This window comes from Garra rufa, chromosome 2, assembly GCF_049309525.1.
Source record: "Garra rufa chromosome 2, GarRuf1.0, whole genome shotgun sequence".
Classification (NCBI taxonomy): domain Eukaryota; kingdom Metazoa; phylum Chordata; class Actinopteri; order Cypriniformes; family Cyprinidae; genus Garra; species Garra rufa.
The window spans coordinates 67639748-67657962 of NC_133362.1; the positions used below are offsets into that span (position 1 = coordinate 67639748).

Here is an 18215-nt window from a genome sequence, read left to right on the forward strand (position 1 = left end):
GCTGTCATGATGTCATGTTCTTTTATTATAAATAACAGTCTTTCTTTCTTTCTTTCTTTCTTTTAAACAGAATAACTACCTTTGGTCCCTTGGGGGAATAAACCCAGGTGAGTCCGTGCGCAAAATGTTGCGCAAGGTTGCAACAAACAATAAAACAAAATATTTGTGTAGATATTGGGACGTATTTTTCCGTTGGCTAGGTGGTAAATAAAACAGTCATACCCCATTGGTCTGGACATTGGGGAGGTGTGTTTTTATGTAAATATTGTCACATTCTTGGTTGTTTGACGCACCCCCAACCTACATTCAGAGTTTAGAGACACTCAGTTTGACGCGGTTTGTGCATTGGTACAAAGGCCTCCAAACACCCCTGAAACAAGATTAATTTCAGTCACATCGGCAAGAAATTTTGTTGAAATGGAAATGCACCAGGAAAGTCACGGTCTGATAAAGATTCTCGATGAAGATGAAGATTTTGCGAAACAAGAATTCACAGTGTCTGAGGATCGTACGGGGAGATTTGTGTTTGACAAGACATTGCAGACTGTGAAACTCTACGTTTTGGATTATGAAGATCTACGTATACCTGAATGTAGCTATCTGCTTTTGACGGCCGTAGACTGGACGTACTTCTACAATCAAATTTGGACAAAAATTAATTTTGGTGGAAAAATCAGGTACGTTTATCAGTGGGATGCTGTCACGGCGGGTATGAGATACCTTGCCTCAACGAGACCAGAATACGTTCGCCTATCTGCCTGTTGGAACAAAACGCATCATGATCAAAATCATCTCATAAGGGTAAACAAACAGCGGGAGGAATCTGAAAGAAAATTGCATCACGATCAAAATCATCTCATAAGGGTAAAGAAACATCTGGAGGAATATAAAAGAAAAGTTTTGTCTCAAAGCAGCGAGTCTGACTCCGAGGAGGACTCCGAGGATGAGTCTGATGATGACTCTGAGGAGGACTCTGATGATGACTCTGAGTATGAGCATGATGACGCCTGGCCTATTCCTGAGGACAACCCTTTCGGATGCTGCACAACAAATCTATATTTAGACGCGAGCGACGAACCTGTGTTAAAAACTGTTTTCTCAACCATTGACAAGCTGTTTCAGTCAAGTTAGACCAATTTCGCAGTCAGTGTTTTATTGTGGGTATGCATCAATATGTTTTGGATGTATAGCAGCACAACAAAATTGTAAAGCGTTGAGTCTTTTCCTCTGTTTCTTGCTATATGTTTAATTGTTTTAATAAACATTTATTGGATTCAATTTCCCCTTTGCCTCTTTTTATTCAAATTTTATCATATGTTTACACCTTTTAAACATTTGATGTCTAGTGTTGCATGTATTATTTATCACAATTTTAAATTTATTTGAAACATTTTATTATGGAATTGGCACTAAAATCTTTAACAACCTATCATTATCTTTGGTATAATAGTTACCACTTGGTTCGTGGCTCTTATTTTTTGAGTCTATAATCTTTAATCAAAATATTATAACTATCTTGAACGAAACTTATCTTGTGTGCTTGACTGATTTTCAAGCCTTCCAGCCACAACCCTCTTAGACCTTACAACAAGGGTGTGGGTGGACCCTATCTGTAAAACCAGCAACTGCTGTCCTCATCAACTCTGCAGTAACTGAGTTCACCCGTCACTGTGAACATAACCAGGTTTGGAAGCCGAAACCTACTGCAACGTCTTGTTGATTAAAAACAACAACAACAACCCTGTTTTACTGAACCACGGCTCTGCTGCAATTTTTCCGCTTATAACACTTTGGGGGTTCGCGGAGTAAACGGTCAAATCCGAAATTCTAGGAAACGGCTACGTCTTGGAGAAAACTGAATTCTGAAAAGAATGTCTGAAACTACGCCGAACCTGATGGAGAACAACTGTAGGTCTGGCGTGCTGCGGATGATCAATCGGAGTGCAGCTGTGCCACAGAAAAAATGTGCGGTGTAAAAGTCGTCATAGACTCTATGTTTAAACCGTATTACAAAGGACAAATGATCAAACCGATGAACAAGGTCATCGTCGATGAGCGCGATCCGAATCATGATTGTACGGGGGATACTAAGCGTAAAACAAACCTTAAGAACGAAATGAAGATTGTAAGAAGCCTGAAAAAGGAAACACGGCCTGATGTGACAGACGTCTGTGTTAACAGCAAAGAGACAATCAGCGTGACCACTAGGGAGATTCTGGGTATGATGATGACTGCATGTAGAGATGAGATTGTTGTAGTGCATGTATTGAGTGTCCTTAGTAATAATCTTTGTTTCCCTAATGTTTCAGATCAGAAGCCTGATAGAGACTCTAATCCGATGCCGATACAAGGTTATAGCACTTCTTTTTCTTTTTTTCTTTTTTATTCTATGTGTCGAAAATTTCTAGATTTGCTGAAAGAAGATGATGTAAATGAATTTTCTCCCGACCAAAAATGGATCACAACAGCGGACACTACAGTCAAGTTGGTTTGCAAAAGTGCGTTTTTGGACCGTAATGGGTGCATAATGCCTACTGCATACCTTCATAAAAATTAAAGTCCGTTTATAAAGTGAACCTAGGGGTATATATATGAAACATTTCATTTAGGCTAAAACATACAAACGTCATACAGCCTAGTGTGAAATCTGTGTACATTAACAGTGATTTGTTACAGATATAATATGATCTAAAGAAGAAGGATGGATTTTTAGTCCTGAGTTTTAGCTGGGTGCCCACAAGTGTCTTTAGATAGGCCCTAGTTCAACTTTAGTGACAGGTAACCGAACTGCCTTGCATAGTAAAGACCTGTGCTATGAATAGGACTACTTTTAAATACATATCTCAGTAAAGTAGGCGGATTGCAATACAGTCCATAGCCTGATTTTTGCCATTCAAAATAACACTTTTTTTTTTTTTAATTCAACAGAGACTTCAAGACAAGGACCATCGTGCATCCATGTAAAACGTTAGTGTGATTTATATATTAATAATGGAGAATCATTATCAGATGTACAATTAACTAATATATTAATTGACCCATTTTCTGTAAAAAGGCAAGAGCTCCACGTCTAATGGCGGTATTATATATGCCCCTGTCATAACTGGATCAAGTCTAGGCTCCGTTACAATGACTATGACTTCTGCAACGTCTGGCAAATCAAATGTGATGGTATATTGTAAGTGTAATACATGTACATTGTCTACAACAAACAAACAAACAAGCAAATAAATGTTGGTATATGAAACTATTAAAAATGGTAATTAGATGGAGTTGCTTAACCGTTAGATAATGTTGATCATGTACATCTGGAGCTTTATATAAGCTGTTTTATTTATTTATGGGGTTGTATTTTTATGATGACCTCATATTTTGGACACATCCACATAACCGCTGAAGGCAAACTGTACACTGAATAAGATAGCATGTTGTAGCGCATGGATTGTCCTTAACAGTCTTTGTTTCCCTGATGTTTCAGATCAGAAACCTGATAAAGACTGTGAACAGAGGTCAGTACAAGGTTGAAGTAATTTTTTTCTTACTATTCTATATATATATTTTTTCCAATATCCTTTTTCTTTTCGTATTCTCAGGTTATCAGATCTTCCTAAAAGGAAAAAACAGTAAGCTAGTTCAAAAGTGAAGAACATTATTGATGATCTTGACCTACCCAGTGAATCAATTGCAAATGTAAGAGCGATGACAACAAATCAAGAAAAGTTGCGGATACTGCTTGACTGTATGCATTATGAGGCCTTTCTTACATGATGTGTAACTGGTTTTATTGAATTTAGGTTGTTGCTTACGGTTTGTATGTGGAGAATAGCAAGGACGATAAGGTTGACTCTATTACTCTACTCTAAATTGACTATAAACAGTTGAATCAAGCTCAACTAATACAACTCTTTCATTTCATGTTGCATTGCATCTAAAGCATTGACAAGCCTTTAAAAACACGAAACCATGGTACTTGTGCAAAATAATTAAATAAAATATATTATGTTTTCTTTGTTTGGTTTAGAAACAGTATCTGGACATACACAATATTGATTAGACTGATAAAAGCAGCATCAACATTTGTAAAAAAAAAAAAAAAGAAAAAAAGTAAGTCTTATAAATTAAAGAGAATCAGATAATGACATTAGACAAAAATAGCTGCAGCTGTTTTTAATGATTGGTCTTGTTTGAGGATATGTATCATTTTTAACATGTAGTTTAAAATGTCTTGCTCAGGTCTATTTTAAAACACTCTTATTTGTTAGTACCCTTGTAGAAAGAATAAACTTAAAGAACCTACCGTAAACTTTTAAGCAATCTAAAGTGTTTGAAACAATATATAAATTATAGTTTGAGCCATTTCTACCAAAGGATATCAGGTGTAGTAGTATTTATTTATACTTTGAAGTAATGCTCCACTTTGAAATAAATGTTGAGCATTCAAAACATTCACTTAGAAAAAGTTAACAGACCAACTTCACAGAGCATATCTCCTCCCTCGCCCCATCCTGTGAGGGTCTGTGGCAGACTCATTTGCAGTTTCACAATGGACAAGACATGGTACTGTGAGTTTTTATTTAATTTTTATTATTAATTCACCTTAAACTAAATGTTTTTGTTTGCTTATTGATTTTGTAAATCACTCATCCATGTATGGACATCATTGTTCAAAGAAAATAATGTAAACCTTTTTTTTTTAAAGATAACTTAAAACTAATGTAAATGTTTCTTGTTATAAACATGCAGATGTTTAGTATCATCTTTACAAAGAAGCGGCTGATGTGTGTTCAAAAACCTTGAATGTTGAATACATGTTTAAGATGTACGATGAATGATTTGTTTTGCTTTAGTAACATGTTTGTTACTTTGAAGTTGTATATCATCAATAAACTTAAAAATTTAAAAGTTGAATAATGATTTGTTTAGCTGGAGTAACATGTTTGATACTATGTTTTATATTTATGATCACCTTAAAGTATTGTAAATGTTTATTTTTATAAACATGGAGATGTTTAGTATCATCTTTAAAAGAAGCAATTAATGTGTTTTATAAGAACAAAAACCTAAATAAATGTAGAATACATGTTTAAGATGTACGATGAATGATTTGTTTTGCTGTAGTATCATATTTGTTACTTTGATGTTTTATAACTTGTCCAGACATGTCGGGGGTCAGAATATCCCTTATCATTAGGCTTGTTAAAATATATAAGCTTTTTTATTTTTTATTTTTTACATTTGGTGTTTATAATCTTAATCTCTTTTTCCTGCTCCTGGAAAAATGTACAACATTTTTTTTTTAACAACCTAAAACTAGTGTAAATGTTTTGTTTTATATTGTGTGTGTGATCAAATTATTTATTTATATTCATTACATATAACAGAGAATAAGACTTGGATGATTGAATGAGAGAGAGAGAGAAAGAGAGACAGAGAAGCTTTCATAGAAGTCAATTGTGCTTACGGTTCTGCTTTAAAGAAAGCATCTCTGTTCTCGCAACGGATATTTAAGTTAAATAATAACTACCACATCTGAGACACACACACACACACACACACACACACACACACACACACACACACACATGTTGGGTTTACATGTTTTATGGGGACATTCCATAGGCGTAATGGTTTTTATACTGTACAAACCGTACTTTCTATGGCCCTACACCTACCCTACACCTAAACCTAGCCCTCACAGGAGATTGTGCACACTTTTACTTCATCAAAAAAACTCATTGTGCATGATTTATAAGCCTGTTTCCTCATGGGGACCTGAGAAATGTCCCCACAAGGTCAAAATCTACTGGTATTCCTATCCTTGTGGGGACATTTGGTCCCCACAACGTGATGAATACCAGGTACACACATACACACACACACACACACAACCGGCAGAGACTCTGTGAGAGAGAGAGAGAGACTTTGACTTTTGACACACTTTATTAAAACATCTAAAACCAAACACTACAAAGCACCCCAGAAGAAACACATCACAATGTGTTCAGGAGGCATATGTATACAAAAAAAATGAAATAAAAAAAAAAAATAAAAAAAAAATAATAATATAGGTAAACAATAATAAACAGCAACGTACATCACCAGTTGAACATTACTTCCCCATCCTCACAAAGTGACAATAAGGCTCCATTTGCACCCCATTTGAGCTCAAACTCAATCAAATTGTTTGTCATTTGAAAGAATCTATGCTCCACTCTTATTCTGGATTCAACCAAAGCAGTAAAAAGTAGAAGAACATTTATATTTCGCCCTTCAGCGGCCAGTCTACAAGACTTCCAGATGGCTAATTTGGCTTGTCCAATTATGAAATTTGCAACAGTGCACTGCTGTCTGGACACTCTTGAATACTTACAACCATAAATGAACAGTGTCTTGTTAAAAACAAAGTCCAAGTTTCCAAGTAAGCCTTCCATCAACGTGAATAACGGGGCCAACCTAAAGCACTCAGTGAACACATGAAAAACAGATTCTGGTAAAGAACAGAAGATACAAGATGGCAAAACATTTGAATTGAATTTAGAAATGTGAGAATTGGTGGGCAATGCACAATGCAATAGCCTCCACTGCAAATCTCCAGATCGTTTGGGTAGGGGGCCCTTATAGAAGAGCCTCCAAGAAGGAGAAAGACCAGCCGGAACCGTTAAAAAACTTCTCCATTTAGTATCACCTCTGTCTTTAATACGCTCAAAATGATCCATTTTGACACATATCTGGTAGAGGTCTCTTTTTCCGGCAGCCTGAAAATCAAGCTCTTGCAACCTATCAAGTGTCAACAGTTTTTCTTCCCAGCCACCCTCAACACAAACCTTGGGAAACAAAAATAACTTAGGAAAAAACACTTAAGAGGGGCCTCCAGACAGAAAACAATTAACAAACAAGAGGAGTGTGGAAGGAAGAGCTGCTTTCAACCCACCTATGAGATGCTCTACCATCCTAACTGATCTGAAACCAGCCTGACTGCAAATATCCTCAGCAGACCTCCATGTTTTAGACGTGGTGTTAACCAAGTTTGAAACTTTGGTCAATCCTTTTCTTATAAAGGTTTTAATGATTGTACTGGATGCACAAATATTATCACCTAGAAGAGGGTTATAAAACAGTGGTTCTTCAAGACCAAAATGATTGATTTCGCGTCTAATTAATTTAAACCCTTTCCAAACTTCTAGCACGGAACCATAAAATTTTACATCAGTTAAACACACACCAACATAAGAAGAGATCAAAAACAGTTGCCTATCAAGACCGAACCCACCAAAAGTTCTGAGCAAAGCCAAACCAAATGACACCCAAGGCTTAAAGTCCACAGGATAGAGTAGGTTTTGGACCGCCTTTAACCTCATAGCTTTGACTTTAGCTGTCAAATCAATCAACCCTTGACCCCCTTCATTCACTGGCAAATAAAGGACTGCAGGGGGGAGCCAATGGTAACCATCCCAGAAAAAATCAACAAAAACCTTTTGCAAACGTTGCAACAAATCTTTTGGTGGGTCAAGCACATTTAAGCGATGCCACATCATGGAAGCTACTAAGTTGTTAATGATGAGCACTCTTCCCCTATATGACAACTGAGACAAAATCCATTTCCATCTTTGTAAACGTCCAGAAACTTTTTCGAGAATACCATCCCAGTTCTTCTGAATAAATTGATCAGTCCCAAGAAAGACTCCAAGGACTTTGAACCCTTCCAGACTCCAGGAGCAGTTCTGAGGAAGTATGGGAGGGCCTCCATTCTCCCATTCGCCCATTAAAAAGGATGCACATTTTTGCCAGTTGATTCGAGAGGAGGAGGCTTTCTGATAAACCTCCAAAGATGCATTCAAATCCAAAACATCCTGAGTAGATTTAATAAAAACAGTGACATCATCAGCATAGGCACTAAGTCTAACAGTATTCAAATCTGTGGAAGACGGACACATTGTTGATATGCCACCCAACTTGTTTCTTAGTGCGACCAATAAAGGTTCAATAGCAATGGCATATAGAATTCCTGAAAGACCACACCCCTGCCTTATACCTCTGCTTATTCTGAATGGTCTAGTAAGGGTTCCATTAATTTTGAGCATGCTGTATGTGTCAGTATACAAGAGTCTTATATAGGCAATAATAGACGAGCCGAAACCAAAAGCCTCAAGGCACTTAAACAGGAAACCATGATCTACCCGATCAAAGGCTTTCTCTTGGTCCAAAGAGACAAAACCAATATTAAGGTTGTATACTTTAGCAAAAGAAATCAAGTCCCGAATCAAAAAGATATTATCAAAAATAGTCCTTCCTGGAATGCAGTATGACTGATCTGCATGAATCACTGAGGAAATGTAGAGTTTAATCCTGTTTGTCAAAGACTTTGAGAGTATCTTATAGTCAACACCGAGTAAAGAGACTGGACGCCAACATCTGATATCTTCGAGATCACCCTTTTTAGGCAAAAGGGTGACCACAGCTCTGCGTAAGCTCATTGGAAGTTTACCCGTTTTAAAACTGTCCATAAAAACAGAAAACAAATCCCTTCCAATTACAGGCCAAAAATGTCTATAAAATTCGACATTAAGACCATCCAATCCAGGAGCTTTGCCAGAAGACATCTCTTGAACAGCTGCAGATAGTTCATCAAAAGTCAATAGTTTTTCAAGCATAGATTTCTCCCCTTCTGAGAATGTAGGTAAATCCTGAAGGAGAGAGTCAGCCATCTCCTCATTGCAGGGTTCAGCCCTGTAAAGACCTTCATAAAAGGACAGTGCATATGAGATGATCCCGTGAGCATCAGTGATCCTCCTCCCCTCTGGAAGCTTCAAGCAACCTAAAATCTTCTTCTCCACAGGCTTTTTCTCCATGTTAAAGAAAAAGGATGTAGGAGCATCCATACTGTTAAAAGTTAAAAATCTTGCACGAACAAGCATCTCTTGGGCTCTTTCCTCCAATAGATTCCGCAAAAGAAATTTGTTGCGCTTCAAAGATTCAGCAGTATCAACGATGTCCCCTTCAAGTTTAAGATGAAGTATTTCTTGTTCAAGCTGTGCCATCTTATTGTCCAAAGAATGCTTACTATGTGCAGAATAGCTCTGGCAAAACAATTGGATTTGAATTTTGCCAATGTCCCACCACTGGCTCAGGGACTTGTACTGTGTTTTTCTCTCTCTCCAGGTTTCCCAGAAATAAGTGAAAGAGTGCACAAAGTTGTGATCTAATAATAATCTGCTATTAAATTTCCAATAAGAATACTTGAAAGTGCTGCTTGCAGTGATAACATCAATACATACCACGTGATGATCAGACAAAGCAGTAGGAAAGATACAGCTGTTATAGAAGAGGTCTCTTTTGCTTTTTTGTACATAAATCCGATCTAGCCTAGCCCCAGATACCATATTGGAGTTCACTTTCACCCAGGTTTATTGCCTAACCTGAGGAAATGCTTCTCTCCAAACATCAACAAAATCATGATAGACGATCAACGACCGAAGAACAGCTGCTGAACTACTGTGGGGTTCTTCGTGGTTCCTGTCCAAAGTATGACTTAAAGTGCAATTAAAATCTCCAGCCAGTACAATTGTTCTATCATGAGAAACATGACTTAAAGCAGTTTTGAGCTCTTCAAAGAAAATAGCACGTTCCGACCCAATGTTGGGTGCGTACACATTGACAAAAGAAAAATCAATACCATAAATTGTTACGTCAACTCTCAATAACCGCCCAGAAACCAGATCAAAAATACTGACAGGTTCTTTGTAATCAGGTGCCAGCAGTATAGCCACCCCTGCACTAACACTAGAGCCATGACTTAAAAACGCCTGACCCTTCCACTCACTTAACCACTGTATCTGATTTTTCACATCTGTATGTGTTTCCTGTAAAAATACCACACCAGCATTCTTCAACATAGTATAATCAAAAAGACTAGCCCTTTTCACAGCATCACGGCACCCGTTGATATTTAAAGAACAAAATCTTAAAGGTGCCATGAAGATAAATAAAAAGTAAGCACTCATTAACACCAATCCGCAAGAGATTCGAAATAACCAAGCCATACTCATCTTTTACCTTGCACATTCAAAAAAATTCTAACATTACTTAGAAGTTTCTTAAGACGGTACCGTTTAGGTTTGTCAAGCTCGTCAAAGGAAGCTTTTCTCATAGCCACTGTACCAGACAACAAAAACAGTTTCAGATCAGGAAAATAAGACTCAATTTTGGGTTTACGAAGCCCCTTTGTGATGTCAAGAAAATTATTAATCTGCTGAACCGAATAAAGTTTAATCATACCTCCAGAGGCAGGCTCAGAACCCATCGTGTCATTTTCCATCATCGCAGTATCTTCCTCACATTCTTTATCAGAATCAAGATCTTGAGATGGAAAGTTATCTTGATTAAACGATTCGTCTATGAATGCATCACACTCAGTTTTATCCGCTTGCGTTTTCCAAAACAAAGCGAATCAGTCTCAGGCACGGGCTGCAAGCACACCTGCTCCAGGCTCGTCTCTGCCTGCGGTTCAGCGGGAATATGACTCGACCCGGCCACCTCCTCAGCAGCCTTCACCAGACCGTCTTTAGTGGCAGCCAGTGCCGGTCCCTCGGGCAAGTCGCATGGCGCCGAAAATGCCTCGCCCGACCGGGGTTCTGCTTCCCCGTCGGCCGAAGCAACATCCGCGCCGGCCGCCCTCTCGCTGATCTCCGCATCTGCAGCTCTAGCAGCAGGAAGGCCCGCCGGCCTGTCACGATTCGGGCAAGTTTGTCTGACATGTCCAAATTCTCCGCAAACAAAACACCTCATCGAGTCTGAACTAATAAAAATAGTGTAATCCTTACCATCAATGCTTAGTTTCACAGACAGGTTTAGGGGATCGCTCTGTGAATTCAGAATCATAAATGCCTGACGCCGAAAAGACATTACATGTTTAATATCTGGGTTTTTGCATCCAAGCGGAATCATTTTAATAGGACTCACTATTTTGCCATACCTCTGGAGTATTTGTTCTAGTTTTTCGTTTTTAACAAACGGAGGTACGTTAGATAAAACAACTTTCTTGGATGGGCTTGACAAAGGCAATACAGGCACGAAAGTGTCCTTAACTGTCAATCCGGTTTCGATCAAGTCATTAACCATTTGGATTTCACTTAGAAAAAACACAATGGCTTTGTTCATACGAGAGGCAGATTTAATATTAACGCCACCAACCGCCGCACTTACGGCTACCAAACAATCCTCCACTGACACCTGAGCATCAGGCATGCATTTACAACCATGCCTGAGCGTTAACTGCGAGAAGTCACCCGCTTCCGACCCCATTATCCCCTCTCCCTGACCGAAATCAGGAGATAAAAAAAACTAACTAGCCCTGTAATTAACAGAAGAAAAAGTGTTCAGAGAAAGTAGGAAAAACTCACTTCAACAGAGATACTCTCACCCACGCCAAACGGCTCCGTCCACACTCACTCCCAGCATGCACTCGCACAGAGAGAGAGAGAGAGAGAGAGAGAGAGAGAGAGAGGGAGAGTGTTGGATCTAATTTAACTTAACTCGTGTGCATTTTGAGAGCAGTCCATTTGACACAGGATGCTTGTAACATTAAGATGTGTTTTATTCTCTGGAAAAAATGTAAGAGACTTTAACTTTAACTTTAAAGTTTAATTGATTGAATTTGTTTGTTTTATAATGGCTGTGGTGTTTTATGTATATGCTCATAGATATTGGTTTTCTTTACACACTGTAATGACTTTTATAAGGGTGATCCATAGATGTAATGATTACAGTTCATATTTATATTTTAAATAAAACATTTAAATTGATTGTTAGTGTTTTAATTTAAATGGCTCAAAAGATATCCTCATAAACCACGTAAAACCATATAAGCATACAAAACTGTGTTCTGATAAATCATATTAACAAGTTTAACCAGCCAGACCATTGAATATATATAATGACATTTAATCTTGTATAAAAATGTGTAGCGAAGAGCTACCTGATACTGTTAGGGCTAGCTTGAATCGCAGTGAACCAGGGGTGTCGGTTAAAACACCACAGAGAGATGTATCAGTTTGAACAGGTTTATTCTCACATATGCAGTTTTGATCAACTCAGAGGGAGGAGACAGCCTTTACATGCACATCAGTCCGTGTATACTAACAGGATGTGGACCAATAAGCCTGAACTGCAGTGGACATGAAATGGGTTAGGTGACAGAGCTGGCTAGAAAGGGAACTTAAGCACAGTCTTCAATGAGTCTTGTCTTCGTGAGAGGGCTGAGTGTTTATCAGCTTAAGTATGAAATGTATAATTGTGGTGGAGGGTGTGTGGTTTCTCTGAAAGAAACAAAGCAAGATTATAATTAAACCACCATTACAAGTATTATTATACAGCTATAGGCTGCTCCCCTCTAACAGTAACAATGTATAACTTTGAATATAGTGCATCTACACTCATTATTTATCCACATGACTTATAGCATTATAAACATTATAACTTAGAACATTGTAATACAACAGAGATGTTACAAAAACAGCACGTAAATGACAGCATTTTCATGCAGCATTGAAAAGCTAACAACTGCGTCACTGATGAAGCAAGCATCAATCTGTTACTGATTATTTTGTACTCACTCATATAGGACGCACACAACACAAGATACATTCAAATGGGTCTGATATTAACTACGATGCCCGTCTCCAACGCCCGTTATGCAGAAAACCCGATCGTGAGCAGTGACTGAGGCAGTCTGACGAACTGTGTATAATGAATAGCATCTCTTCCTCTCATCTGCGCTATGCGCGCTTTCATAATAAGAGTCCTTATTTGGCTTGCGTGACTGCGCTCTGACATTCTCTCTATCGCCTTTTGCACAAAATGTATCCCCTCATGTGGTCACCGTGTGATCGCCGGATGTCTGAAGACTTCAAAAATGGCCCCTCATTGCTACAATTTCACCGGTCAGAGTTCAACCATCATTAATCTTCATAAAAACCCTAATGACATCATTAGCCGGGTCACGGGGTCATCTCCGGAATTTTAATTATGTCTATTTATACATATCCGGGGTCACGGGGTCATCTCCGGAATTTTAATGATGTCTATTTATACATATCCGGGGTCACGGGGTCATATTTTGACATGTCAAAAAGGTCAAAGGTCAAAGTCATTAATCATCTTGACATTAAGGAGAGGGTATCACTACTAACATGCTAGTGACATTCTAGTCATGCAACAAACATGCTAGTAACATGGTGATTATGCTAACAACAGGCCAGTAACTTGCTAATCATGCTAAAAACATGACAACAACAACTTGGTAATCATGCTAGAAACATGCTAACAGCTTGCTTATCCTGTTAAAACATGCTACTAACATGCAACTCAGTGTGTGGGAAAACTCCTGTTTTAATGAATGAATCAGTCAAAACTGCACAATCCATCTTTTATTTCCATTGTGTTTCTGCTTTGTTTGTTGTAATGAGAGGATTTGTGATTGTGCATCTGTACATCAGCAACAGACAGACACATAGCTAACTGAATATACAATTAAATAGAAGAACAATGTGTATTACATGTAAGAGAGATCATGTAAATGTTTTAATTTCACATTGTAGACTTGTTTTATATCTTTGCCACATTTAAGTGCTGCACTTGACAATCACATTTAAACATTTGAATCATTATGGATGAGTTTAATACAAATATTATTAAACCGAAGAGCCAGACAGACTCATCTGAGCGTCTTCCTCCTGTTTCAGCTTTCAATAAAACAAAAGCATCATTTGCTTGAATACTAAATCAACATGAATCATTCAGTATATATTCTAACACACATGCTGCATTATTTGATTGTAAAGTCTGAGTCTCTTCACCTGTATGGATCACATTCACACATTTATCACACATTTCTTTCTCCTCATAGACACAGTAGTGAAGCTCTTCTGTGGATCCTCACCTGATGTTCACTGCTCCTTTCATCAGGATCCAAAAACTAGGATAGACAGCATTTAGCATCTTTTGCCAAATTAAGTCTATGAGGGACTCTTGACAATGAATCTTAATCAACACTGTATGGCGAAACAAAATGGAGAGAAAGAAAAATCAGTGTTTAGTTGAACAAATTGCAAATCAGTTTCTACTTCAATTAGTTTCTTTTAAAGTTAAAGTTAGATTTACATGATCTTGCATAGATATTTCTAAAACAATATTTGTGTTTTAAATACATTTGAACATGATTTCCATTCATTTGTTTGTCTGTTTGTGTGACTCCTGTTGAGACACTATAAAGAGAAACACACACTAATGAGTGAACCCCAAATATAATAAACCACAAGAACAAATACTAATGTGATTTTGCCTCAAAACAAAACCCTTTCAGTTAAATGTTCCACTAGTTAAAGCTGTTTTTCCTCTAGTTTCAACATTTGTATTGGTCTCAGTAAATAAGTGAAAGTAAAGTAAGTGTAAAGTAATGTGACGTGTTGCTTCTCAAAGTAAAAACACACAAGAGACAGAGACATTGATCATGTGATGCTGGACGGCTGTGAGCTGAAGCTGGAATCTGCACTGATTTTACCAGCGTTTTCCTCCAATCTGACCAAATCTATTTCAAACTGGAATGATTCACTATTACTGATGGCATTAATAAAGCAGCTGTTGTTGGATAAAGCTCTGACAGTCTGCTTTTGTTCTCTTTCCTCCTTTGTGTTCAACATTTTGATCAACTTTACATTTCATTCTGACACAAACTCTTTGAAATAAAGCTTGATGATCATTTGATCATCTCCTTTCACAAATATTTGAAAGTTAATATGTGACCCTGGACCACAAAACCAGTCTTAAGTCGCTGGGGTATATTTGTAGCAATAGCCAAAAATACATAGTATGGGTCAAAATTATTGATTTTTCTTTTATGCCAAAAATCATTAGGAAATTAAGTAAAGATCATGTTCCATGAAGATTTTTTGTAAAATTCCTACTATAAATATATCAAAATGTAATTTTTGATTAGTAATATGCATTGTTAAGAACTTAACTTGGACAACTTTAAATGTGATTTTCTCAGTATTTTGATTTTTTTACACCCTCAGATTCCAGATTTTCAAATAGATGTATCTCGGCCAAATATTGTCCCATCATAACAAACCATGCATCAATAGAAAGCTTATTTATTGAGCTTTCATATGATGTATATATCTCAGTTTTGTAAAATTTAACCTTATGACTGGTTTTGTGGTCCAGGGTCACATATTTGTCCACATATCAGAGGTAATTGAAGATCTCTTTAATATCACAAAGTGAAGTTTACTCACCTCAGTTTACAGTTTGAGTCTCGTAGCACATCAATGAGCCGCTGCTTTGAGTCTCCAATCATATTATAACTCAGATCAAGCTCTTTTAGAAACTGCAGTGCTTTTGTGTTTGTCAAAGACTGAGTTAAAGAAGAAACATCTATAATGCCACAGTCATAAAGACTAGAAAGAGACAAACAGAGGAAGAGAAGATCATCTTACAAACAAATCATTAAGGAGAAGAGTTTGACACAAATATAATGTGAACCCATGAACCCACTCATCATGAGATATTGAGTAGAAAGTGTTTTGGTTTAAACTGTTGAAGTGATTTTCATCATTTTGATTCTTGTATGTGAATGTTACTGACCTCAATCTCTCCAGTTCACAGTGTGAATCCTTCAGTACGTCACATAAGTCATTCACTCCTGTGTTTGTTATTTGATTCCTGCTCAGGATCAGTTCTCTCAGGTGTGATGGGTTTGATTTCAGAGCTGAAGTCAGGATGAGACACTGTTTCTCTGTAATACTGCATCCACACAGACTGAAGACAGAAAGAGAAAGAACAATGACTCAGATCTATGATGATCATCAGTAAATGCTATACAGTCACTAATAAACCAGAAAAATCATGAAATCTTAATGATATGAAACAAACAGACAGGAGACAGGAGTATTTGAGGACACTAGTTACAATCCAAGTCTGGACCCATCCTCAGTCAACAAATAATGAATCAATACATAGAATAAACATAGAAACAACAGTTAAATTAACTAAATTAAATGGTCTATTTTCACATTTTTAATTTCTAACTATACAAATATATTAAATGATTTATATTTCCCTTAATAAAAGATTGTTTCACAGCAAAGATGTCAAGAGTCCAGTGGTCCTAATCTAAACAGTGAACTTTAATCTGACTGTAACTGCTGTACAGTATAATGATACTAACACTAGTTTCTCCAGCTTGAATTGTGGGTTCATCAGTAGATCACTGAGGTTTTTCACTCCAGAGTCTCCTAGTTTATTCCTGCTCAGGTTCAGTTCTCTCAGGTGTGATGGGTTTGATTTCAGAGCTGAAGTCACAGCAGAACAACCTTCATCTGTCATTTTACAGTCTCTTAACCTACATTGGCAGAAAGAGGAAGAGCAGAAAATAACAAAATAAAACTAGATAAAAAAGTTTGTCGAGACAAACTTTAAGTTGGCTTGAGAAAGCCGGACCAGAAAGTTTGAAAAAGTTTCAAGAAGTTGCAAAAAGTTTAAAAAGTTTAACGAAGTTTAACAAAGTTTAAAGAAGTTTAAAGTTTAAAAAAGTATAAAATGTTTTAAACGTTTAAAAGCAAGTTACTAGCATGTTTCTAGCATGTTGCTGACATGATTAGCTAGGGTACCTGAAATGGTTGCTAAGGTGTTACTATGCTGTTGCTAGGGTGTTGCTATGCTGTTGCTAGGGTACCTGGGGGTGGTTGCTAAGCGGTTGCTAGGGTACCCAGTGTGGTTGCTAGGGTGTTGCTATGCGGTTGCTAGGGTACCTGGGATGGGTGCTATGGTGTTGCTATGCTGTTGCTAGGGCACCCAGGTCGGTTGCTTAAAAGTTAAAAAAAAAAGTTTAAAGTAGTTTTAAAAGCTTCAAGTTAGATGCTAAGGTTCTCAGAGTGGTTGCTGGGATGTGGTTGGTAGGGTACTCTGGGTGGTTACTAAGGTGTTGCTATGGTGCCCAGGGTGGTTACTAAGGTGTTGCTATGTCGTTGCTAGGGTACCCGGGGTGGTTGCTAGAGTACCCGGGTGGTTTCTAAGGTGTTGCTATGCGGTTGCTAAGGTACCCGGGGTGGTTGCTAAGGTGTTGATATGCGGTTGCTAGGGTACCCAGGGTGGTTGCTAAGGTGTTGCTATGCTGTTGCTAAGGTACCCGGGGTGGTTGCTAAGGTGTTGCTATGCGGTTACTAGGGTACTCATAGTGGTTGCTTGGATGTTGCTATGCGGTTGCTAGGGTACTCTGGGTAGTTGCTAAGGTGTTGCTATGCGGTTGCTAGGGTGCCCAGGGTGGTTGCTAAGGTGTTGCTATGTGGTTGCTATGGTGCCTGGGGTGGTTGCTAGGATACCCGGGGTGGTTGCTAAGGTGTTGCTATGCGGTTGCTTTGGTGCCTGGGGTGGTTGCTAAGGTGTTGCTATGCGGTTACTAGGGTACCCAGAGTGGTTACTAGCATGTTTATAGCATGTTGCTAGCATGGTTCTAGCATGATTAGCAAGTCGCTAGCATGTTTCTAGCATGATTAGCAAGTTGCTAGCATGATTTTAGCATGACTAACAAGTCGCTAGCATGTTTTAGCATGATTAGCAAGTTGCTAGCATGATTTTAGCATGACTAACAAGTCGCTAGCATGATTCTAGCATGAAAGTCACTAGCATGTTTTTAGCATGATTAGCATGTTGTTAGATAGATAGATAGATAGATAGATAGATAGATAGATAGATAGATAGAGTTTGAATGAGTTTGATTGGATTAGAAATATAGTACATAGAAGGGAAGTTTGATTGAGGCTCAAAGGATTCTGGGAGTTTTGACAGTTGGAGTTTAAAAGTCTTGGCTCATTTGAACATTCCGTCAATGTAAGTCTATGGGATTTTTCCCAGTTTCAATCAGCATTTTTAGGAAAACCGTAAGTCCGATCAGTTAGAAAAGATATAGCAACTCGAGTCAGACCAGACTGAAGATCTGGGCTGAGTTTGTAGAGTTAAAGCTACAGGAGGAGATACAGTCAGAAAATTTTGGCTAGGAAGAAAATAGAATATCAGTAAGTTGGCTTTCTCAAGCCAACTTAATAAGTCACCATTTTAAAGGCAAATAAAACGGAGGGAAAACAGATCAACTTGTTTATTTCAGCAGATTAGGGATTTCAGTTATTTTTCTATTTATACAGCTATTTGTTTTTGATTGG

The 18215-nt window shown here is 37.8% G+C and overlaps 1 protein-coding gene across 1 annotated transcript in view; it reads right to left on the reverse strand.

Moving 5' to 3' along the window:
- Nucleotides 1-13444: 13444 nt before the first annotated feature.
- The window catches only part of LOC141326061 (NLR family CARD domain-containing protein 3-like), a 49374-nt gene continuing 44603 nt past the window's right edge, over nt 13445-18215 (reverse strand). The window contains exons 7-10 of the mRNA XM_073834762.1: nt 16226-16399; nt 15643-15816; nt 15294-15455; nt 13445-14048 (exon numbers count right to left, since the gene is read on the reverse strand). Coding sequence (XP_073690863.1) covers nt 14039-14048; nt 15294-15455; nt 15643-15816; nt 16226-16399 — 520 coding nt within the window. The 3' untranslated portion in view covers nt 13445-14038. The remainder of the gene's footprint in view (nt 14049-15293; nt 15456-15642; nt 15817-16225; nt 16400-18215) is intronic.